The sequence below is a fragment of the Oratosquilla oratoria genome, chromosome 41 (genome assembly GCF_046742065.1).
Source record: "Oratosquilla oratoria isolate Oo_2021 chromosome 41, ASM4674206v1, whole genome shotgun sequence".
In the NCBI taxonomy this organism is placed as follows: Eukaryota; Metazoa; Arthropoda; class Malacostraca; order Stomatopoda; family Squillidae; genus Oratosquilla; species Oratosquilla oratoria.
In genome coordinates, this window is record NC_134817.1 from 29853042 (window position 1) to 29878980 (window position 25939).

Here is a 25939-nt window from a genome sequence, read left to right on the forward strand (position 1 = left end):
AAGGAGGTTGTTAATATTCTTATGAGTATTTTCAAGTTTTCTAACAAGGACTCGGCCATTAGGAGGATGGGCATAAACTAGGTTGCCAAAATTATCAATTTATTCAACGTTTCGTCTTCAAGGAGACATCTTCAGGTAAATATGTAACATACAAATTACCGACATACAGAAACAAAGAACAAAGGTATTAACCTTAACAAAATTCACAATCATGAAAAGAGACATGGTTACATCAAAAGTAAATCAAATCCTATCCCGATACATAGTCCGTAGGGGCACAATATTTACAAAATTAAATGTCCAAAGAAATGATGAAGAAAATCGTCGGGTGGTGACATATATATGTGCGCCTGGCCGGCTTGTGGGGTGGGAAGTGTAGTGGTTGGTGGTTTGGTGACCCGTCATGTCGGGGAGGGGGGGGGTTGGGGGTTGCGAGGTCGGTTGGGGGAAAGATGGATGGGTGGGAAGAGGGGGGGCGTGTTGACAGGTTTATGGGATGTATGGGGGGAAAGGTGGTCACAGATTATTTTATTACAAATGGAATCAAACTTAGTTAGGAAAACCATTATTTACAAGAATCTGGCAGATGTGCTCCAGTTCTGTATGTAGGGCCTGCCAAGAAGAACACACTATGATAGCCCTGCGAACATACGCTCTGATAACACTGATCTTATAATTAGTCGGGCACTCACTTTTATAGTTCAAAAAAATTTCAGAGTTGGTAGGTTTCCTGTACACACTCGTGGCAAATTCCCCGGATGAAGAGTCAACTAAAACATCTAGGAAAGGGAGTTTGCCATTCTTGTTCAGTTCCGTCGTGAAGCAAAGTCCGGATTCTTCCTGGAGGCACAGTCTTAATTCCTCGAGAAGGGATTCTGATTGTGTGCAAACAAAGATGTCGTCGATGTATTTGTAGTACAGTGATGGTCTGGTGTGGCAACTCCATCTTGGAAGACTGCATCTTCCACTGCCGACATGAACGCTTGGGCAAAGAGTACCCCCAAGGAGGAGCCCAGTGCTATCCCGTCGTGCTTTACAAAGGATTACAAAGGCGGAGCATGCCGACAGGAGACCTTTTCGTCCATATCTAGGTCGGATGCGAAAAAAATCATAATAATAATAAAATAATAAATAAAAACTATAATAATGTAAATAACAAATAAAATACATAAATAAATGCATAGGTATAGTTAAATAACAAACAAACAGGTAAATAGTAAATAATAATAAATTGACATACAACTAAAAATAAATGAAAATCAGACAGACAAATGATAATAAAACAAAAACAAATAATATAAAATAAATTATAATCATTACCGCATCTTGTTTAGGTGTTTATCTAAATGATTCTTAAAGCTTCGAACTGAACTACATTGCACTACCTGTGCAGGAAGTTTATTCCATTCATTAACTACACGGTTGGCAAAGTTGTTTCTATCTACTTCCAAATTTAATCTATTTCCGGACAGTTTGAGACCATTGTTTCATGTCTGATTCTCATTCAATGAGAAAAAAAATTCACTTTTGATGTTGTCAATTCCCTTTAAAATCTTAAAGACCTGTATCAAGTCACCTATGAGTCTACGCTTTTTTAGGGAAAACAGATTCATATGTTTTAGTCGATTTTCGTATGACTTATTTTTGATATTTGGAATCAGTTTTGTGGCTCGCCGTTGTACTTTTTCCAGTCTGTCAATGTCTTTAATGAGATTCGGCGACCATATGGAAACAGCATATTCCAAATGTAGACGAACTAACGATTTATATAGCTTGTTAATGAGTGATGGACTTTTGAAATCAAAAGATCGCGCAATCAGTCCTAGAATCTTATTTGCTTTCTCAGAGGCTGAAATACACTGCTTGGATGATTTGAGGTCGTTACTGATAATTACGCCGAGATCTTTTTCACTATCCACTTTTGTTAACGAATTTCCAAATAACTTGTAATCATACTTACTGTTATTTTTACCTATGTGCATTACCTTGTGTTAAATTTCAATAGCCACTTTTCAGACATACAATTTTCCCTCCGGGCATTTAAAGGGGACCTCAGTAGTGCAGATTTTCAGCATCTCTTCCATTATGTGCCTCGGGATGGTTGGAGGGGGGAAATCTGCATGTTCATAAACATATTTCAGGATGATGTTAATATTCATAAGCAAAGGTACGTTTGAAAAGAAACTGGTAGCATCCAACGATGCTATCAAGCCGTTAGGCTTGTTGTCCCTTAAGATGTCTATGAATTCATCTCTAGATTTTAAAGAATAAGTATTAGAAATATAGGGGGAAATTATATCATGCAGAGTTTTAGCTATGCTATAAGAGGGGGTAGGAATTTGGGAAATTATGGGTCTCAGCGCGTTTCCTTCCTTCAAAGCAACATGATTTCTGCAATTAGATTATTTAAAAATGCACTCACTCGCGCAGGGAAGCCGCCTAGGCCTACGACCACACCCTATGTCAACACGCCCCCCCTCACCACCTCTTCCCACCCATCCATCTTCCCCCCAACCGACCTCGCAACCACCAAACCCCCCTTCCACGACATGACGGGTCACCAAACCACCAACCACTACCCTTCCCACCCCACAAGCCGGCCAGGCGCACATATATATGTCACCACCCGACAATTTTCTTCATCATTTCTTTGGACATTTAATTTTGTAAATATTGTGCCCCTACGGACTATGTATCGGGATAGGATTTGATTTACTTTTGATGTAACCATGTCTCTTTTCATGATTGTGAATTTTGTTAAGGTTAATACCTTTGTTCTTTGTTTCTGTATGTCGGTAATTTATATGCCCATTGTTTATGCCCGTTCTCCTAATGGCCGAGTCTTTGTTAGGAAGCATATATACATACATATATATATATAATTATATATATTTCTAGGGCACAGGTTTTCATGTAGACAATTTTGATTGAAGTCAACTGCGCTAATAGCTTTGGCTATCTTAAGATTCAAATTCTTCAGTTTGAAGAATATTTTTCTGTCTTCACAGTTCAAAGTGTGCATAATCATTCATGATTTCAAAATCATGGAGAAGAGGTGCAGTAAAAGGCGCTGCTGAATGCCAATGGTTATAACACAATGTAACAGTACAAAAGCTGTTGACACAAACACCGAAAACAGTCTTTTCGCCTCTCACGGAGACTTCTTCAAGGTTAACTAGGTCTGCTATCGACGAAGATGAAGCAACTGATAATGGTCTCTGGCCGACTGTCAGTCCTTAAAAAGCAGGATGGTAAGGGTATTGGGAGAGGTCATCGCAATTCTTGGGAGAGGTCACTGGAGGAAGAAGTTTCTGGGTGAGGTCATTAGAACGAGGAGATGTCAAGTGAAATCTCTGGGTGAGGTCACTAGTGGAAGGCGAGGGCGACAGGAGTCTCTGGAGGAGGTCACTTGGAGAAACGGGCGAAGTCGGAAGGGGGCACTGGGTGAGGTCACTGGGAGAGGTAGGGAAGGGTATCAGTCTTATTCCGGAGCTTGTGGAGGAAAGTCTCACTCGACTTATATATATATATTATATATTGGTCCATTCTAGTAAATAGAATAATATTGAGGCTTCATTTACATAAATAGTATCAGGGAACAACAAGCCACATTAATATCTGCAAAAGATGCAAAGTACTTTTTCACCCTAAACCAATCAATAACATTGGTCTGGATGACACGAGGGAAGGAACAAGGACTTACTACTTGATGATTATCAACTTATTTGAGCAGGCATTAGAAAACTAGTTAAAAGCATAAAAAAACAAATTTGAATTGCTGGTGTCATAAAACTTAATATATCTACAAATGTGGCTAGGAGGTATGGCAGTTACATGTATCAACTAAAACTGGCATTCTAAGAGAGTCAGATCAAATGAAATGGAGGGAAATTATGATAGTTCCTGAAAGGGTGAAAACAGTGTGTCAGGGTGAACTCATCTACATCAAGATGGAAAACAGTGAGTTCATGTAGTCTTCCAAGGCACTGTCTCAGGACCGCTACTGTTCACTATCTTTGTCAGTGACATACCAGATCAGGTTGCAAACTTCATTTCCCTCTTTGCTGATGACACAAAGATTTATTCCTACCTGCTTGTTGAAGAAAGTGGACAACTCATCTCCAACCTACAAAAAGAGTTCAACAATCTTGAAGAGTGGGTCCAAAAGGATCTAGATTAGGTTTCCCCCAGACAAGTGCAAATGCAGGCAATGGAAAAGTTAAACCTAAGGCAGAGCATGCACCTTACACCACACAGACCACTGATGGCAAGACACACAGAAAAGCCCCAACATCAAAAGAGAAAGACCTTGGAGTGATAATTATCTGTGATAATACTGAATAAATAAATACTTGGAGGCATAGTGGATTCAAGGGAACAAAGACAAGAGCAACACAAGTGAATATATTAAGTAAAACATGGCCTACTGGTGGAGGGACCAAGTGGTGGTTCTGTAAGATGGACATTAGTCAATCATCTCCAAGCTGCCTATCTTCAAAACCCATCAACATTCTCACCTGATGGAGGTGCAACCTCAATGGGTTGACACTATCTTTAGATCTGGCTCAAGATATCTCTGTCAATTTCGACTGTATTTCCTCAATAATTTTTGTACAAAAAATGACAACTAGCAATTGTTCTCCTACTCCTACTATAAATTAGTGAAATAAAAACAATTCTACATTAATACAACACTAACGACAGTAAGTTTCTTCCTATAAAGATCTAAGTAAGGACCCAAGGATTATTGGCAGCCAGTATAGGGATGCACATTTAAGTCAGTGAAATTTAAGGCAACAATTATTTTTGTTACTGGAGCAGAATGTAAATAAGTAATAATAAACTAGCCTTAAAATTTGTGTAAGTATATCATAAAAACATAGAATTGGGCAATTGAAAGACAAATTCTTAAATATCAATATATATATATATATATATACATATACAAACACACTCCAAATATACACATGTATTTACACAAATGTACATTAAAATTGTAAAGTGTGATCAATAATAACATACAAACATGCAAGAATATGCATTAATGACTTTAATTTCTCTTAATACAAGAAAATGCCATAAGGGACAGCTGTACTATTTGAGAGTAGATTAATGTTGAGAATATGAAGTACTTTTTTTTCTGAAAAGTGACAGTCTTTCTCCATTCTTCACCAGTACTACTGTTTATGCCAATAATGGTTTGGCAAATGTGTATCACACATGATGAAACGAGTCTGATGAAATGACTCATTTTTGTGCAATTTTGAGATTTCTATGGCTAAGATTATTAAGTAACTTGCTTACAAACTTAGATTGATACATGCAGCATGACCTTGGGTGTACAAGTGCCATTCATTTCTTTTACTACACTCAGTTGACCAGTGTAGTATTAATGCTTCATCCTGGCTTCAGGAAATTATAATAAAGCTAACAAGTTACCCCTTGTTGGGTTATATAACTTTTTGGGTCACATGAAGAATTGTCACCCCAGAACGTCCACGTGAAGAATCGTCATCCCATGAGATCCCACCTGAAGAACTGTCATCCCAGTAGGCCGAATATCAACAGTGGAATAAAGATTAGGTTAGGTTCGGTTGAATGAGGTTTATGTTTATTGTCATCAACTTATACAACCAAATAATTGTATACCCAGAATGGCCCACATGAAGAATTGTCACCCTAGGATAGCCCACATGAAGAATTGTCACCCTGTCGAAGTCTGGGGTGACAATTCTTCATGTGATCCAATTTTTTTCCAGTCATATAAATACATTAAATACTATATAAACTACATGGTTAAAGTAGACTCTGGGGTCTAGATGAATAGTGTTCATTTGGGTCTCATCTATTTCCAAGCACAAGATCTTCAGTTTGGTTTTGGAAAGACATGACAAACTTAAATTAAGTATGTGGGAAGCTACTACATTACTTCATGCTGTATTACTAGCACATCTTATCTAGCAAAATATTTACTGTCTGGATGACTAGCTCTAAAAATATTTGCATTCACAATACAAATATGTGTACATACATATACTAAGGTCTTTTTTCCCCCTTAAAAAGGGAGGTAGCCAAAGACAAAAGGCATAATTCCACTCCCATTAACCACCGCTCCTTCCCTCCCTCTCATCTTTGCTCCTCCTGGATGATGGGTCATCCCTGCATCTCACCCATCACCCTGGGTTGGAAGTAATATAGCAAAATACAGCACATCCACAGCAAGGCCAGCTCATTTAATTGGTGACCCCCTCTCCATCGCCTCATGCAGGAACATTGAAGACTGGGAGAAATCCCTTTGGGCTGTGTCAAAATATTTACACAACTACTCCCTAACCCCCCTCTCCCATACCCAATCCCTTCCATGCATCAGTGTCATCCATACACAGCCATTTCTGAGTCATTGAGAGCCAGTTTCATTCTTTGCATGTCATTTTCTTTATTTCAGAAATCAGTCAAAAGGTTAATTTGATAAATTGTTGAGTTCATTATTCAATAATGTTGAAATTGGTAATTATTTTTTATAATGCTAAACCGTACTATATCATTCATTCACCCTTATTATGTTGTACCTTTTTCTTCAGAAGGAAAAATGAAACATGAATTTGCTGCATGCAATATTGGTAAACGTGTTTTTTTTTCTTTTTTATTTCATTTTGAGTGCTCGTGATACACCTTCTGCACTTAGTATACAGGGGGTGCACAGGGTTGGGCGCACACTTCCAACCCTGTACAGAACCAACCATAGTTCCATTTTTTTTTTCTTTTTCTTTTTCCTAAAACTGGAACTAACCAACTGTAGATACATTTTCCTTTGTCAGAGGAACCAATTAACTGCAGTTTCACTTGCTCAACAGTTGGACTTCACAACTGTTAAATTTAATCAGCATACCTCAACAAAGTTCCTCATTTTCTTTTAAATCAGCCTCGATATCTACAAACTCTCCCCTAAGAATACTTAACATCATTATCATAATAATAATCAATATTCTGGGGAAGGAGGAAACAATATCACAGGGAATATAATATAGACAAAAAGAAGAAAGAAAAACTATCATAAATGCCGAGCGAGACTGCCGGTGTGTTTGTTTTGTGTTTTTGTCATTTTTATTTACTTTTAACAATTATTTACCTACATACACATCATTTCATATTCATTGTGTTTGGTGTCATCATTCCAACCTTTAACCTAACTTTTTATGCTATGGTTGTCATATATGGTGGCATTGATGGTTTTGGTGGTGGCAGTTGTGGTGGCGACAATATAGTAATAGTACACTTCATGGATACAAGGAGAAATATCCATTTGACATAATCTGCTTAAAGACTTCAAAAGATTGGAAAAGGATTGTACTGAGTTCTGTCTTCTTAATGGGTGAAAGGTTACATCAAAGCCAACTTTCATGTGCCATCAAGCAGACTATCCCCCAACTGTAATACAAAATTCATTGTATTATCATAAACCAGTTACCTGATGAAAAGAGGAAAAATAATTTAAAAAAAAATTACAATATTGCTAACATGTGTTCACATCCAAAAAAGAAAAGAAAGGGAAATCAAGTCTACATTGCCACCTGCTTCTCATCACCATTACCACCACAGTGAGTTACTGTGCACCATAAAAAGTTTCTCTTCACTATTCCCATTTTCATCAACTTGCAATCATTAACTAACACCACCATACAATCATCAAAACATTTAAGGGACCATATGGCAAGGTGACAATAGTCTCAAGACAATCCTGTTATACTAACGAATATTTGGACTTGACCTGTCAATATCTAAATCACCCTCCCAACTTCATTACAAATGTCCTCGTATCACTATGACTACCACTGCCACTATCATTTGCATCAATGCTACTGCACCACATTCACATACCTTCCACACTTTCACCATCCCAACCAGTGATACCCTTTATAAAAACAAAGCAAACTACCACCACCACCATTAACAACACTGTCACCACAACAGTATCATCATTGTGATCATTTTGGCTTCATGCTTTGCATAGGGGCACTATCGCTTGATTGCTATACGGGATAAAGGGTCCAGGATGGAGGAGGTCCTAGAAAAATCACATCTAAGATAGGATCTGGGATGATAGGAATGAAAGAAGATCTTAAGTAAAGAAAACACTGATAGAGAATGTATGATTTTCTGAGAAAAAAAATTAAGCGAGAGGCCATGGAGGGCGGGATGTGGGAAAAGCATAAAGTGAAATGAATAATGAAATTCTAGTGCCAAGTATTACATCATATGGCACTCGAAGTACCAACAATGAGGATGAGCACGTAGCAGTCCTATCAGATTGACGTCAACAAGAAAAATCACCCTGCAATACATTTTCAGAATTTCAACATCCTCACCTCAATCTGGAAGTGAGACTTCCTTATCTCTGGACTAGGCCTATAATTTATGTCAACTTTTGCTGTATTTAGTTCTCCTTTTTACACAATAAATGCTGACAATCAGTAACTGCTTCTCTCCTCCTACTACTGCAAGCTGGTAACATGGAAACAGTACTACACTAATACAAGTCCAATTTCTCTTCCCAGGGAGATTATGGGAAGGACCAAGGACCATTGCCAGCTGCTGTGGGGTTGTGGGTTTCCAGTCAATGAAATTCAAGGCAACAATTATCACTACAGTACTGGAGGAGGAGGAGAAGGAGAGATAAAAAAAAAAAAAAAAAAAAAAAGTAGTCATAGTGCAGGGAAATTAAAAGAAAATGGGATAGTAGAAATTTAAAGTGGAACACCATTCCTTAAAAGCCAAATAGATAAAAAAAAAATATATAATAATAATAATGGTGTGTCACTAATACGTTCCATAGGATGTAAGAGTATAGATAGTGAACAAGGAGTATCAGATGCTGAAAGTTTCAGAATAAACATGGTGGATGACTAATGGGTTGTGGTGCTAAGGTCAGGAGTAATAAACAAGACCAAGGTGAGGAGGCATGGGAGTAGCTATGAAGGAAGCTCACATACAGTATCAAGTCTAAGATTACTGCATAAGCTTATGAATACAAATGTGGAAAGCTTCAGAGTATAATGTTGGACAGCTACAGGATACCACAGCTGAAAGCCATAAACTTAAATGTATAAATATATATACAACTGTTGTCTTGAGTTTCACAGACTGGAATCCTGTGGGCCCACAGTGGTCAGTGGTGGTTCTTGGGCTAATCCATAGATCTCTGGGAAGAAACTTTGGACAGTTGTCTGTCTTGCATTTATATGAAATTGTCTCTATGTCACTGGCAGGAGGAAAACAAGTGCCTGTTCTCGGCTTTCCTCATGTGAAAAGGTGGAGGAGATACAACTAAAGTTAATAGAGAGAGAGCTTGGGTTTCGTTCAAACATTAAGTGATAGTCACTTGAGACTGCTTCTTTAAATGGAGATGAGGGTGCTGATGAGTGTTGAAGATGGATGAGAGGGAATGATTCTCTCTGACAGTCATCTGTCTGGATTAGCACTTATAGGTACTCATTATTGGTCAATATATATATATAGTATATAGTTGAACCTTATTTAATGTCACCCTCCATTAAAAATTTTATTTGTCACATGAAAAATCACTGGAATTAGACAAGCAAACTCTCCTGTTTTATGATACCTAATGTAAGGTATAACAATATGGAAACTCAAGGTGCATGAAGAAAATGAAGTGTATGAGGGCTAAGTTAAATACAGCTTATGAAGTCTACATTCATACTAAAAATGAAAAATTCTCTTTACTGAAAACAATAGTACAAAATACAATACATAGAAATTATGCAAGACTGTACTGTATGATACAATTACATGGCTATTCTAGAAAATTATGAAGTGAATTTAGTTGTGGCTAAAACAAGTGCACCTTGCAGTTGGTCACAAAGTGTGCAAGATTGACATTATTAGTAAAAATAAAATTCTTGAACAGAGAGATATAATAAGTAAATGGCCTATAAAATGTAGGCCAAAGAAAGACAGGAGGATAATATCTTTAACACCAAAGTAAGAAGTGCTAGGAAGGAGGTTTTTGGTTTCACTTAACATCATTCTAGGTAATGTTCTCAGGAACATCCTGAAATTAAATAAGGTTCAACTGTATACATATATATATGTCCTATCCAAGGGCTGACACCTTGATTGTGGGTAGGCTTGAGTATCTATGATGTATCTGTGTTGATTAGGAAATGGAAATCTCTCTAGGGTCACCCATACCGAACAGGTCTTGTATGAAAGATGAGATCAGTTCGTATATAAGCACTGTCTCGGGACCACTGTTAACTGGTACATTCCTGATAGTGAACAGGGAAACTTTTCACTCTTCACAATGATGGCATGGATCATTGGGCATCCTGTAAATATGTAGGGCTCCACCAAATATAATAACATGGCACCAAAGATTATCTCAATAGAAATCATGTGGCAAAGAAGTGAGATTTCACTGCCACAATATTGCAACCAACTATGAACAGTACAACCAACATTATCATGGGCATTACTGTTGGATCATCATCACCTAGAGAGCTATCCAAATTGCCTTGAGTGCTTATGGGCAGTGTGCCACCAAATGTGAAGAGGCACTGTCAGAGCAAATCAAAGCATTAAACAACCTTCAGATGATGAGGATCTATATGTACAATGTGAGAACCCTTGCAGAAGACCATGAACTGTAGAACATCCACTGGGACACTAAGGGAAAGAGCTAGGTCTGAAGGAAGAAAAGTTTGTGCAGCTAGAAGACAATCGCAACTTGTTTTACTGTAGTTGTAAAGAGATGGAAAGCTCTGTGAGAATGATTCTTGATCAACCAAGAGAGTACTAGGAACACAGTTCAATTCTGCAGTGTATCATATTGGTTGGCTTGGATTGTGATTAGGCTATGTAATAGATATACTAAAAATAATTCAGGTTTATGCACCAACTTCACAAAGTTCAAGTGATGACACTGGTTACTATGATGGTGAAAGTTAGGTGAGGGATCAAGAAAAAACTAAATACATGTTGGTAGTTGATGACTTCAATGCAAAAGTGGGGAAGAATATGGCAATTGAATCATGCATTGGAAAGTTTGAAGCAGGTGAAATGAGTCATGATGCTACTTAACATTTGCGAGAATTACATAAAAACAATGAGCACTTCCTTCCAAAAGTATGTAGGTCACAAATGGACATGGAGAAGCCCAAATGTAATAAAGAACGAAATAGGCTTCTTTTTATGTGATGAGACCAACATCATTAGTAATCTTGGTGTTATCAATATTGTATATGTAGTGATCATAGAATGATAGGTTGCACAAACAAGCCTTCAAGAAAACAAATCTTGTATAACAAGAAGAAATTTCTGAATTAAATTAAACACCAATTTGAAGTTCTATGAAGCAACAAGAACATCATTATCATTGTGAATTATAATTTATTGTATACCATTTGGCTAACAGCAGAGAAAATAAGAAATACAACACAACATGAGAGAAAACAAATACTCCAAGGTAATAAATGATGATCTAAATGTAAAAGTATGAAACAGGACCAGTATGGACTAGCTATGATGAAGCAGATCCCCCACCCCACTGAAGATAGAAGTGGAAATGGTATTAAATACAGACATAATGGTAAAAAAAAAAAAAAAAAAAAAAAAAAAAAAAAAAAAAAAAAAAAAAAAAAAAAAAAAAAAAAAAAAAAAAAAAAAAAAAAAAAAAAACGAAAAGCTTTACATCTCAAATACCACAATTGTCAGTAAATCAATCAGTACATGTTGGTAGAGTACTGGAAGTCACAAGAAAGTAATGTTCATTCTTCAATTATGAAATGAGGAAAAGCACTTTAGGAAAATGGGACACTGATAAGTCTTCTGGGAGATTTTGGGACATGAAGAGGACATGATGCTTGTGGGGTCTTGTCTCTTACTTTTCAATTGTCATAATGCATTTTTATATTTATGTATGGTTCTAGCTTATGCTATTTCATCTCCTAGGCTATTCTGGTAGTTTACATATCTGTATGGAAAACAAATTCCTCACATAATTTAGTCATTTATTTTCTACTTATCATACTTCATCTATGTATGGTTCTAGCTTGTGCTATATCAGCTCCTAAACTACTGTTATTCCAAAAATTTACACATCTTTGTGGCAAATTGAAAATTTTAACATCCTTCAGACATGTTTTTTTTTTGTGTCCATAACCTCTTGGTGCCCTTGTATTCCAAATAAAGAAACTGTCAAATTTGTCCACTATCTTCAATAATCAAACATCACAATTTAAGTCCTCTCTTTCTCTACAAATAGTGGCAAGATTTCCTTGTACAATTTCTCCAAGGGTGGGATGGTTTTTACTCAATGTATTATTTTCATCTTGCTTTTATCTTTCACTTTGTGTGGGGACCATATCATTGCGCATACACAATTTAAAATATCTATAGAATAGCTTTGATTTATCCCTACATTTCTTGATTATGCCTCTCAAAATTGTTGGGCCTCTTATCTTCTGATTTTTATATATTCATTTCCAGTTTTCCTATTTTCTTTTGTTTTATTGCTTCTTCTCTTTCTTATTTTTTCTAACTCAATCATTTTTTCAGCTAAATCACTCTTATTTACCTTCCCCAAATACAAATACCTTAATATTTTTTCTTGTTTACATCCCTTACACAATTTGTATGACTCCCATTCTTTTATTTACATGTTTTTTGGTGACAATACATCCACAGTTAAAACTCCCAGATCCTTTTCCTCTTCTGATTTATAGTGCTTCATCTCTCAATGAAATATATATATATATATATATATATATATATATATATATATATATATATATATATATATATATATATATATATATATGTGTGTGTGTGTGTGTGTGTATGTGTGTGTTTACTTAACTGTAGTATGCAGGAAACAAGCAATACTTGATGGGTCCCATCTTCTACTCTCCAATTTATCATACCTAGCCTCAAATTTATACAGCAGAGAAGAGTTAGTGTAAAAGATAGGAGTGGAGGGAGATGGTGAATAGTCGAGGAGAGAGAGTCACCATATGAAAATGGTAAACCATCCCTTGCTATCAGACCTTGCAGTGGAAGTACAATGCATTACTGTATTGCTCTTGACCCAAGCAGTGTGGCAAGGGACAGAAATGACCTTTCATCCATGAGGTGCCACAGTGGATGAGGCTTCAATGGGTTTTAATGTGTGCCATGGGTGTGTGTTCTGACTTCCTACTCATATGGAGGAAAAGGGCTTTGCTGTACCGATTTTGTTTTCCCAGTCATTTATCACCTTCCTATTGATATTATCCACATTTGGATTTGAATCATACCCACTATATGCATGTGTAATGATTGTTGCTTTAAATTTCACTACATGAAAACCCAGAGCCCCACAGTGGCTGCCAATGGTCCTCAAGCTTTCCCATAGATCTCCTTGGGAAGTAACTTTGAGCTGCTGTTTGTGCTGTATTAGTGCAGGACCATTTCTATGTCACCAGCTAAAAATATCAAGAGGGAAGCAGTCATTGGTTAGCTGCTCTCTTTATGTGAAAAGGTGGAAGAAATACAAATGAAGTTGATAAAGAGAGATCTTGGGCTCAGTACAGAGATGAAGTGTCAGCCCTCTTGATGGAGGTGAGGGTGGTTGACAAGGAGACAATTCTCTCTGCCTTCCTCCTTGCAGGACCACCACTAGCATGTACTTGTATTTACCTAGTTGTATTTTACGGAACGAGAGCTATGCTCATAGTGACCTGTTTTCGTATCTCTCCACATCCAGTCTGTTCTTAAAATTGTGTATAGTTCTGGAATTCACTGTCTCTCTGTTCAGTTTGTTCCATACATCAATCACTATGTGGAAAGCTATTCTTTTTCAGGTCTCTTCCGTAGCTGTCTTTCTTTAGTTTCTTTTCGTGTCCTCTTGTTTCTCTTCTATCCCACTTTAATAAGTCGTCTCTGTCGTGTGTGCGTGTGTATATACATATATTTTAGTATATGTATAAATGATGTGTACATGCATATACAACATACTGTATATGTATACATACATAAAATGGCATGAAGACATGGATGATGGTGTAGTAAGCATGGTTGTCTTAATGGAAGTTTGACATTTATGACTATGAATATACATGTCAAAGTATCCTATGAAGATTATGAGGAAGAAACAGAGAAGAATTACATACAAGGTGCTGAAAATGAAAGTGTTGAACCTGAACCGATTGTGTAGTTAGACTGAACATACATTGATTTATAGTAGATTTGAAGGTAACAGGAATGGATGCTTCTTTTAAAGGACAATATCAAGTGTTTACTAAATACTGGCACCACAGCTCCCCCCCACCCTCCCTTTAGTCAACTTGAGTGTATGACATGCCATCAACCCAATGCCCATTCTCAAAAATAAAGTTTCCATGTACTCTGTATGTGCATTTAGAGAAAGACAGCTAATCAATGAAAAGTCAAACAATTCAAATTTCATGAGACTGAGAAAATTCGATGATTCCTATGAGAGACTATGAACCTTGGTAAATTATATACGAGTAATTGTTCATGGCATACAATAAACACCTCACATCCACCCTAGAAACCTCATGACCATCTTGGACTATGTGTTTGGACTGAGAAAACAACAGGCTTTCATTAATGTGCACCTGGACCGCATGCACAACTGGACTGCATCTCTGGACTAGTTTACATCATGTTGCTGGACTTTTTCAAGCCTTGCATGGAGGTTGGACTCACTGGACTGTGTAATATGGCTTACTGGACTGGACTGCGTAAACTGTATTAACCCATCTGGTGCAGAGACACCCATTCTGCTGAATGAAAATGTCCAGCATTAGTAAGAATAGAACCTGTAAAGGGCATCAGCATGTCAAAGGGATTAATCAGAGTCTAAACCCATTCCCTATGGTGATACCTCCTTAACTGAATAAAACTGCTGAGCATTAGCCACGAAGGTTTCCACCATACTGAAATGGTCAAACTGTATCATACTGGACTTTATGGTTTGTCTACATTGGACTAGGTCATGTCTGTAGTGGACAGATGATTGGGAACAATGAATTTGTGACACGTGGAACCAAGATGTACGACTGCCACTTGGGATGCAATGACTCTTATGCTGTCAAGAGTTTGACAACAGCAAAGTTTACAGTGATAATATGGAATGACACTGATGGGCTCAAAGTTAAGTAAATAAATTCTGAAACTACTCTTCCATTCTTCAAATCATGTTTCAGTCATACTGCTCCTACAGTCTTTTGTCCAGTAACTTTACGACCTGAAATCTACTTCCTGTCTACGTATCCTTTCATACTTTAAACCAATATTTTTCTTTAAAATATTTTCATTTATATTCTCCTATAATTTTAATGTCAACAGAAGTACATTTGAATGTACTAATGAAGTGTAAGATTTCACTACTTTCAAAATGTATCATAATACATCCACTCAACCCAATCTTTTACATTTAGGTAACATTGTAATTATTCTCTATCAACCTGCCAGAACAAGACTTCTAACCTGCCCTCTGCACCACATTTACCTTCCTTGAATTTCGTACAACCATTTACATGTCCCATTCAGTCTTCAATTTTGGAAAAATTGGTCACAAGACAAGACGTATGACTTGAAATCTAAAAAATTAGGTCTGCAAGATAAAAGTAGTAAATTTAAGAAAGGCAAAATAGGGTGAAAGGGGTGTTGTGACCAGGTCAAGGGGTGGAGGAGGAGGAGGAGGAGGAGGAGTAAGGTACTGTGTCAAGCCAATACAAGTGAGGCTGAGCTAAAGAGCAAACTGAAAGGGACAAAAAGGGTAGCTGGCAGAAAGCCACCAACTCAACCATCATGTAAAAAGTTTAAAGTCATGCATGTTTTGTTGCCTTACACAAATAAGTTTTTTAAGTATTTTTCCATTTCTCACATATTCACACCAATACCCATTTTCAGTATACAAAAAAACCCTATAATATTTGCATATAAATTAAAGCAATAATAATAACAATTATAATCACAATAATAAGCAGAAAACCTGTACTGGAATAGTGGACACTGGTGGAGTAGTGGACGTCAATGGGGACTGGTATTCCCAAGCATTGGACCACTCACTGCACTAGGAAGGGGTGCTGGACCACCACTGTACAAAGGAGAATGAGGTTCCTCTACTGCACAACTAGTATGGCCACACCATCTTCCTCCATACAATGTAAGAGAAGGGGCAAGAACCCCAGCACTCAGTGAGGATGGGCCAATTAAGCCCTTGCACTGTTGGAAGGGCAAAGAACCCCTACCCAGTGCTACACAGGGGTAAGGTAACCCCAATACTGTACATGCTGTATATTACACTATGCACATTACATGCACTGTACTGTTAAAGCACAGTGCTGTAAAACCATCCTTTCCTTCATAATACTTGGCCAAATGCAAATGCAAGTGAGCTTGCAAGAATAACGCTGCTTAAGTGGGAAAAAGAATGAAATGAAAGAACAACCAATAGTTGCAGTGAACAAAATTATAGTTGAATGTATGATTTGAGTTCCAGCTTGATTGGCTGAGCAGAAGAGAGGTTACTGCTGAATCATGCCAAGCCAGAGGAGGGCTTGTCTATAGATTGCAACCATTTCGTGTTTCACATGCCTTCAACAGCAGCTCGGGGATCTGGACTTGGATTCATCAAACTTCTATGACTATAAGATCAACATTAAAGTGTGGGACATCTACCTTTCTGATGTCTTCAGTACAGTAGTGTAAATTTCCATACAATTTTTTACCACAATTATAAAATACCTATATGCAAGGGAATTATGGTCAATTCATAAAATACATTAATATGAATACTACTACACTGACTTACTAGAAAGAGATTTGAAAGACTGAATTCCAACACCTTACAGAATATCTTGGAATCATACAAGCTTGGTGAATCTTGAATCTGGGGTGTGGCCAACAAAACTTTGAGTCTTCAATGCCAAAGGTTATGCCTATACTTGTCAACTTACAATGTGTGCCTTATAATCTGTAAAATCAGAATCTATACAATGCATATACAACAAAGTATGAGTATGGGAATGTGTGTATACACACAAATGCCTGTTTAAATCAACTTTATGTGTCATGATGGCCTTGGGAAGGGAGTTCTGTACTAACCTGTACATATTCAAACAAACATTTGTATGTTTTTGTATATGTGTTTCAGTATGCGTGTACCTAACTACATTTTTATGGAATACAGATTTAATTTGAAATATCCCACATATTTTTTATGGCTCATGCTTGTACATGATGGGTGTAGAAGTAAATGGAGTGTCCATTTACATCCACATCACCATGAAGTATTTGCTTCATTATGGGAACTAAACATATCTTTTTTGCAGCATTAAAATAGCATTGTTCTACATATGAAAATCAAGGTGTGTCTGTAAATATGTACAAATATGTATTAGTGTGTGTGTGATTCACTATGGTCTTGGATCATGTGTTGTAATTGTGATTGACAGCTATTTCCCTCCCAGCAGAGCTCAGAGCTCATATATAACTGATCTATGGGTAATGCTGTGACCTTACACACACACACCCCTAACTCCCTGCCCACGAGAATTGGAGTAACGACTCACAGCGCAGCGATACTGAAATTATTTCAGCCCTGGGCAGGATTTGAACCCGGACCACCATAATGGTGGCCAGGAACTCTACCACTACACCATTGTGTGTGTGTGTGTGTGTTTACTTTATTATAAAAGATTGGAGCTCAGCTTGTGGGGTCCCATCGCTAGATTTTCATTTGTCAAAATTTACTCTTCAATTTACTTATGTTGTCCACCTGGTTTGTTACTTCTAATTTGTTTCACACACTAATGTATCTATATGGGCAGCTATTTCTCAGTATCCTTCCACCAATCTGTCTTTATATTTTTGCTATGTCCACTAGATGTTCTTTCATAACGGATCTTCTACTTCTATACATACATGTATATTTCTAGCACTTCTTGCACCATTCTAGACAGATATCATATCACCTCTTTCTCTTCTTATGTGGGCAATCCCAGTTTATTTAACCTTTTCTTGTACATTTTGTCAACCAATGTTCTAGTTGGGGTGCAAGAAAAATCTTACACAATGAAGTTTCAGACACTTATGAATCTCTTGCACTGTCAACAACATGCAGTATGTTGCATCTCATTGTCTGCTCCACTCTCCTTCCTTCCCCACATGTACATTAAACTACTGCTCTGCACTCTTTCAGGTATAACATAAAGGTGCTGTGTCTTGCTACATTGGTTCTGACCCAAGTAGTGGGAAGGGACAAGGATGACCCTTCATCCTCAAAGAGCTATGATAGAAGGGACAACAAATGGGTGATGTGTGTGAGATGGGTGATGGGTATATGCCATGGCTGGGCCACCACCCCTTATAAAAGAGATATGGCCTTTTTGTATGTATGTACATACACCAAGGGTTTTTGGCCCCTTACAAGGGAGGTAGTCAAAGTCAAAAGGCATAAATCCACTCCCACTCATCTTATCTTCGCATACTCCATTCCCATTCACAACCCCTCCCTCCCTCTTTTCTTGGCTCCTTCCAGATGACAGGTTATTCATCCATCTTGCCCCTTGCCCTGAGTCAGAAGCAATGCAGCAAAACAGCACATTTACAGAACCACTTCATTTAATTGGCAACTCCCCTTCTCCATCCCCTCATGCAGAAAAAGAGATGGGGAGAAATCCCTTTGGGCTGTATCAAAATATCATTTATTTGTACTCCCATCACCCATCCACTCCCTTCCATGCATCATAGAATCATCCATACACAATCGTTCTCCATTCCCCCCTATCTTCTGCCTTCTCCCCTCCTTCCTCAATAGACATCTACTTCTATCCCAATGCCCCTTTCACATCATCTATCCATCTCATCCTTGGTCACCCACTCACATTCACTCCATCCACCTCTGCCTTCCACACGTCTTTTATTAATCTTTCTTCATTCATTCTTTCCATGTATCCAAATCATTCCAAAACTCCTTTTCCAGCCCTGCTCTCCTCCTCACCTCCTTGTTTCTCACTCTATCCAACCTTGTAACCCAAACCATACTACTCAGTTTTTTAATCTCAAACACATTTAAACTTCTCCTTTCTTATGTTCCACGTTTCTGCCTCATACAATGCTGTCAGCACATTCACCACTTCATACAATCTCCTCTTAGCATCCATTCCCAAATGTTTACTTCTCATTATACTTTTTAATCTCCCAATACACTTACTTCCTTCTCTTTTTATAATCTACCTCAACCTCCACTCTTCCCTTTTCCACCACATCCAGCCCCAAGTACATAAAGCTATCTACTTCCTCCAGCCTCTTTCCTTTAACCATTTCAATAAAATGACACCTATGTAGGCATCATGAAGAGTGAATAGGTACATGAGGATGCCGGCGTCAGCATCTTGATTATATCTTGTAGTTGTAGCTAAATGACCCCCATATTCTGTGAACTGCCCTGATCATATTTTCTGTGATTATTAACATTCAGAGTGAAAGAGAATGAGCAATACAGCTGTAACCTTACATTTTAAATGTGAGTATTGTGATGTATCATCGTACGTCAGGCAGATAATATTGCCTGTGAGAATCTGACTCTTATCAAAGAGGTTAATACTTCCAATTTATTGCCATCCTCTCCCCTTGTACATCACTTTACTTTTACCCACATTTACCTTCAACTTTCTTCTCTTGCACACCATCCCCAATTCCATCACTAACTCCCTTAATCCTCTGATCCTGCCACTAGTGCAGTGCCGTCAGCAAACAAATGGATTATCTCCTACTTTTCTCCACTTTCTTTAACCATCTCCAGTCCCCTGCCCATTACCCTTCCATTAACCTCCTGCACCATCCCATACATGTACAAACTTTAATAATAATAATAAATCAATCAATCAAAACAAGATCAAGAAATATGGTGATCCCTAGCTTGGCTGACAAAATTTACATGAAAGGATTAGATGAAATTGGATTGCCCACACTTAAAAAGACAGAGGATTTGTGTGTATTTACCAAATTGTATTCACCCACATTTGTGTGTGCATGTGTGTGTACGAGTGTGTATGTGTATTTACCTAGTTGTATTTTACAGAAAGAGAGCTATGCTCATAGTAACCCACTATTGTGTGTGTGTATACCTAACTGTAGCATACAGGAAAGAAGCAATGTTTGTGGGGTCCTGTCTCTTATTCTGGATCACATATTGAACTCATGATTTAATGCAATTACCCTATTGGATTAGAGCTCATAGTTCATACTAGGCCCAATCTATGGGTAATGCAGTGACCTTATGCCCTTAACTAACTCATTGCCCAATAGAGCAGAGTGCCAGCTTGTAATGCTGTGATGCTTTTCAGCTCAGGGCAAGGCCCAAAATTAAAACCAATTAGTTAGCAGGTAAACTAAGTACCATTACAACAGCATATTCATGTGTGTTTGAGTGTGTACATGTGTGTATGTGTATGTATATTTGTGTGTGCATGTGTGTACATGTGCACAAGCATATTCACTAGACAATTTTGGCTTCTGCAAAGAAGTAATATTTGGTCTACTTTCAATGAAAACCCAAGTATTCAAACACATATGAAGGGAGTTGTAAGCTAAACTCAAGGTAACCAAGGCAACATTAATTATGTACTTTAAACTCCTCTTTGTGACTTAGCAATAAAAGTACAAAGCAGATGACCACAGTGTCAATGCTGACATCATTCTTAAACATCCAGTCTTCCACCTCTGCTGCTGTTTTACACTCCCATTACTACATTGCACAAGAATGTACATGAGACAAGAAAACATTACAATGATTTCCACTTCACACACAACCTACATCAATGGTACTAAAACAACAGCAGTAGCAGACAATGGTGGAGAAGATGAAGTCTTGATGAGAATATACAACATAAGTGTTATGGCACCAAGATAAGGTCCTTGGGAGGTGTATAGAATACACCAAGCTCGACTCATTTTTATCCCTTTTCCCCTCTTCCTGCACACACTCCTCATGACTGAATCCTTCTCCTGTACCCACCTACTTCTTGTGTCTGCAGTCTTAACCTATGACCTGTAATGTCACTGAAACCCAAACCAGGTTACTGAAAGGTAAAAAAGTATCAGGGTATAGGGACTCGTTACCAATTTTATTGATGCAACTTTATAATTGTCTGAATAAATACTCATGTTCCTGGTAAAATAACTAATAGGAATCAAATCTGTATTCCATAAGGTCCCATAAGAAAATATCTTCCAATAATTTGCCCATTGCCCATTTTGTGACACGTGAAAAAAGAAAACTGAAAAATTTTGATATCCCATGTTCCTCTTCATAAAAAATCTATGAAGACAATTATTTTTATAACCATAGGGAAAATGGGAACTGAAATAAGACACTTTCCAAAGAAAGTATACTGAAAAATATACGATTATGTGGTAACTTGATGCAAAACAAACATAATGGAGTAGGTCTCCGAAAAAGATTAAGCTTAATGATTATTATTGTCGCTCATATATTACAAGCTAAAATATCGCAGTTATTGTCTGTCATATATCTATTCTATGGATGAATATCACGCAAAAGATCAACAAAATATTTCTGCTGCCATCTTGCTGGAAGGGCATTTCCGAGAGCAGAATTATGAGGAAATTCCTTACTGCAGCAGTGACTGACTAACACAACCTCCACGAATTGTCTGCCACCTGATTAAGGACTGGGATCTCTTGGGGCCACAACTGCCAGCAATTAGCATGATAGAGAGCAATTTCTTCCCTCATCAATCCTTCTGTACCAAGACATTTTTCACGACCATTCAAACCTACAACTTGAGCAATTTGCACGGGACTAAGTTCACAACCACAACAATACCACCACAATCATCAGGAGATGAGGAACTTTATGATTACCTCCACATTATCTAATGACTCGAGTTTTCTATGAAGCCACTAAATGTAACTTTTCACCACAGCCACAGTAGTTATGATCAATCATCATCCAAGATAATTTTCTATTGCAAATAACACAGCTTTGCAGCTTGCTAGACCTAACTTGTGCAATCCCCCCTTTTTGTCACTAAAATATGAGAGCGTGGTGATTCATAACTTAATTGCAAACAAGACACAAGAGAACCAAAGACAATTTTACAGTACTGCATCTGAACACCTTGACTACACTGTCACTGATGTCTTTTATTACTGAACTTTATTTCTCAATAGAATTTTAATACACAAATAAAATAATTTAATACTAAAACCTGTGACTAAAAGGCTGGACCATCTGGGAATATTTGACCTAGAAGTTGGCGGTCTCATGTCTAGTCTCGACTTGTACCCCAGAGTCACCTGGGAGTATCTGGGTAAGGAGAAGGACTACGATTTGTGTCCAAATTCACCTTGCATTTAAGACAACAATATATACTAGCAGTGACAACAATTACGGTAATATCAACGGTCGGGGATAGTTATCAAATTATGCAAACAATTGTGCTATTGATTGCTCCTGGTGATGGTGGTCAGACTATGCAGCTTGGAATCTTGCATTGAATGCAAGGAGTAGGATTGTGGTCAGGCAAGAAGTTAAGGTTGTTGTGAATAACTACGGATTCACAATAATACAAAGGCTGCCGATATGGAAAGAAAAGGGACTGAGTGATATGCATTCAAGGGGGTAACTGGAGGGGAGCTTACAGGGTCATGGCAGTCTAATGCAAGGAAGCAGGCTGGGGGAGGCGAGCTCAGTTACCACTTCACCTTCCCACACACAGACTGAAATTTCGACACACACTCTCACATTCACACATCACACCAAGTCACCATCCCGACCATTTACTACTCATGTCTGCAATCTCATTATGCTAATAATTACAATAAAATCTCTTTCCATCACATAACTGAATGCCTGAGGGAAAAAAAAATAATAATAATAATGAAAATAAATAAATCAATCAAAAATGAAATAATGAAAAAAATAAAATAAACTAAAAAATAAAATAGAGAAGATGGCTGCCCACACTTGGACAAGAAACAAACATGCCGGGTGGTAAGGAGTCCTAATATCACAAGGAGTCCAATGAAGGAGAGTAACTGGTGGGAGCGGCCTTGGAAGAGGAGGACCCACCAGACTGAGTGCAACCTCTTGGCTGGGGAGGACCATTATGGTACATTCTTGTGGAATGATATCAAAACAATACAAAGGTGACAAGGGTATGGTTCACCCTAAGCCATCAGGTAGAGTACTCCAATAAAATAGAACACTCAAAACAGCTTCTCTATAATACAGCCTTCATATACCTTAGTTCACTTTATACAGTCTTGGCAGGTCTAGTTCAGCCTAAATTAGGAGGCTTATCTTGGACTTTGTGGTCTTGACTCCTCTCCTCGAGTCAATGGCAGGCATGAGGAGTCCCTGTACGGGCTCCTTCACAATGTGACTATGTACAACACTTGGCTCTTGTAGGGAGGACTTATCCTTCGGGGCTAAGCACAGGTAGGGGAACACAGTTGGAAGTATGGGGAAAGCACTTGGGGATTACACCAAAGAGAAGGCCGGTGTCTGTCTGTCTGTCTGTCTCTTGGCACGCTGGACTCCACGCTGCACCACAACACACTAGCCTGGGCCCATCCACTTGCTCTTACTGTTGTTGCTGCTGCTGCTGCTGCTCCTGCTTGTGCTCTTGCTGCAACTGTTGTCTGAAAAGGAGCTCTTGCTGGACTGGCAGGCACGAGTGCTGGGCCCTGAGCACCAAGGGGCAAGCTTACCTGGTCTCTTCCCACCTTACACCACTACATCCCGGACACTCGGGGCAGCATGACAATCATCCCAAAGGCACAAGGATGACAGCTCAACAATCCGGGCCTGCACGGCACCATAGCTCTCTAATGTCCTAGTTTTTGTCCCTAAGGCTATGGTTGCAATGCCAGTGGATGGAAGGGGAGGGAGTTGAGCTTAATTATGGCTGGAAGGAGGATCCCTTTCTAGGGCATTTCAATCCCTCCTATGTTTCTTACACTTTTATCTCAACACTTATTTACATCATACAAAATCTCCTCCCATTATCATCTCCTCCTCCTTCTCCTCCTTCCCTGCTAAACTGACATGAGGAGGCCTAGCACTGTTGGCTCAAAGCCTTGGTCCCTTTATGTCCTCGTCTTGCTGGGTTGGTGTGGTCAGGTGATACCGACCAAATGTGTGGTGGTGCAAACATGTCGGGGAGAAGGTGAGGGCTGGTGCTAGGAGGCGTGGCTGTTGTCATATTCTTGAACCAAACGTTTGATGTGTGCCAATTTGTCATACAAGTACTGATAGCGCCTCTTCTTCTCCTGGTACTCAGCATTTTGTTGGGCCAACTCATACTTCTGAAATATTTGCCTTCGTATTGACTGAAATTAAACAGAAAAAATTCAATTAATACTATGACATTAACACGGTGTAACATCTGTACATATACTAAAATGCCTCTTCCCCTTACAACAGAGATGCCCAGGAATCAAGCCATAAACCCACCCTTTACCCATCCCATATCCTTCCACCACCCATTTGCTGTCCCTTCTATCACACCTCCTTGTGGATAAAGGGTCCCTGTCCCCAATCCATTGCTCAGGTCATAAGTAATGCAGCAAGACACAGCACCTCTACAAAAAAAGATGACATCTGAAGGCTGGGTGCATATTTTGTCTTGGCCAACACCATCATATGGGGGAAAAGGTCTCTTGGTATTTACATATTTATACCTATCTAGCTACAATATACAGTGAGCTGTTCATATGGGGTCCTATCTCTTTTTCCTCCACTTATCTAACTTTACTTTAGGGTGATGTGGTGAATGGGAGTGGAGTATGTTGGAATGAAATTGGTGGGAGTGGATTTATGCCTTCTTTGTAAGGGGGAAACCCTTGGGATATGTATGGACCTTAAATTTATCTATGCTGTCCTATTTACCATCCATCTATATACCAAGGGCTTTTTGCCCTTATAAGGGAGGTAGTCAAATCAAAAGCATGCACCCACTCCCACCCATTCCACTCCCATCCACCACATTTGTTTTCCTCTTATCTTAGCTCCTCGTGGATGAAGGGTCATCCCTGTTTCCTGCCCACTACCCAGGTAAGAAGCAATACAGCAAGACACAGCACATCCACAGCAGGGCCACTTCACTTACATGGCCACTCCCATTTCCTGTCCCCTCATGCAGATAGAAGATGGGGAGTAATCCCTTTGGGCTGCATCAAAATACCATCCCTATATACCCATCCTCCACTTACTAGGGTTCTGGTTAGGGTCCTCCTCCGAGACTCTCTTATGCAGGGTACCACTTGTCACCTTTTCTAATATACAGGGTACCATGGTGGTAGCATTCTCCCTCCCATTCCCACCACCATAGAAGGATCAAAAAGAGGATGAATCATACATAACCAAAGGCTTTTTCCCCTTTACAAGGGAGGTAGCCAAAAAACAAAGACATAAAATCTACTCCCACCCATTTCATCCCCACATACTCCACTCCCCTCCTCCCTCTTCCCTCCCTCTTGGCACCTCCTGGATGATGGGTTATCCCTGCATCTCGCCCACTGCCCTGGGTCAGAAGCAGTGCAGCAAGACACAGCACATCCACTCAAGGCCACTTCATTTATTTGGTGACCCCCACCCCCTCCATCCACTTGTACAGAAAAAGAGAAGATGGGAAGAAACCCCTTTGGGCTGCATCAAAATATCATTCACACATACTCCCTCAACTCCCCCATCCCCCACCCACTCCCTTCCATGCATCACAGCATCATCCATACACATCCTTGGTCATCCCCTCATGTTCATTCCTTCTCTTACTAATCTTTCTTCACTCAATCTTTCCATGTGTCCAAACCAATCCACTACTCTTTCATCAACCCTATCTCTCAACTCCCTTTCCACATCCACTCTCCTCCTCACCTCCTT

General features: G+C 38.7%; 1 protein-coding gene across 1 annotated transcript in view; it reads right to left on the reverse strand.

Annotated features, from left to right (window-relative positions):
- Positions 1 to 4905: 4905 nt before the first annotated feature.
- Positions 4906 to 25939, reverse strand: part of Su(Tpl) (Suppressor of Triplolethal) — a 279849-nt gene continuing 258815 nt past the window's right edge. Inside the window, exon 10 of the mRNA XM_076178513.1 lies at positions 4906 to 24387. Within this exon, the coding sequence (XP_076034628.1) occupies positions 24238 to 24387 (150 nt within the window). The 3' untranslated portion in view covers positions 4906 to 24237. The remainder of the gene's footprint in view (positions 24388 to 25939) is intronic.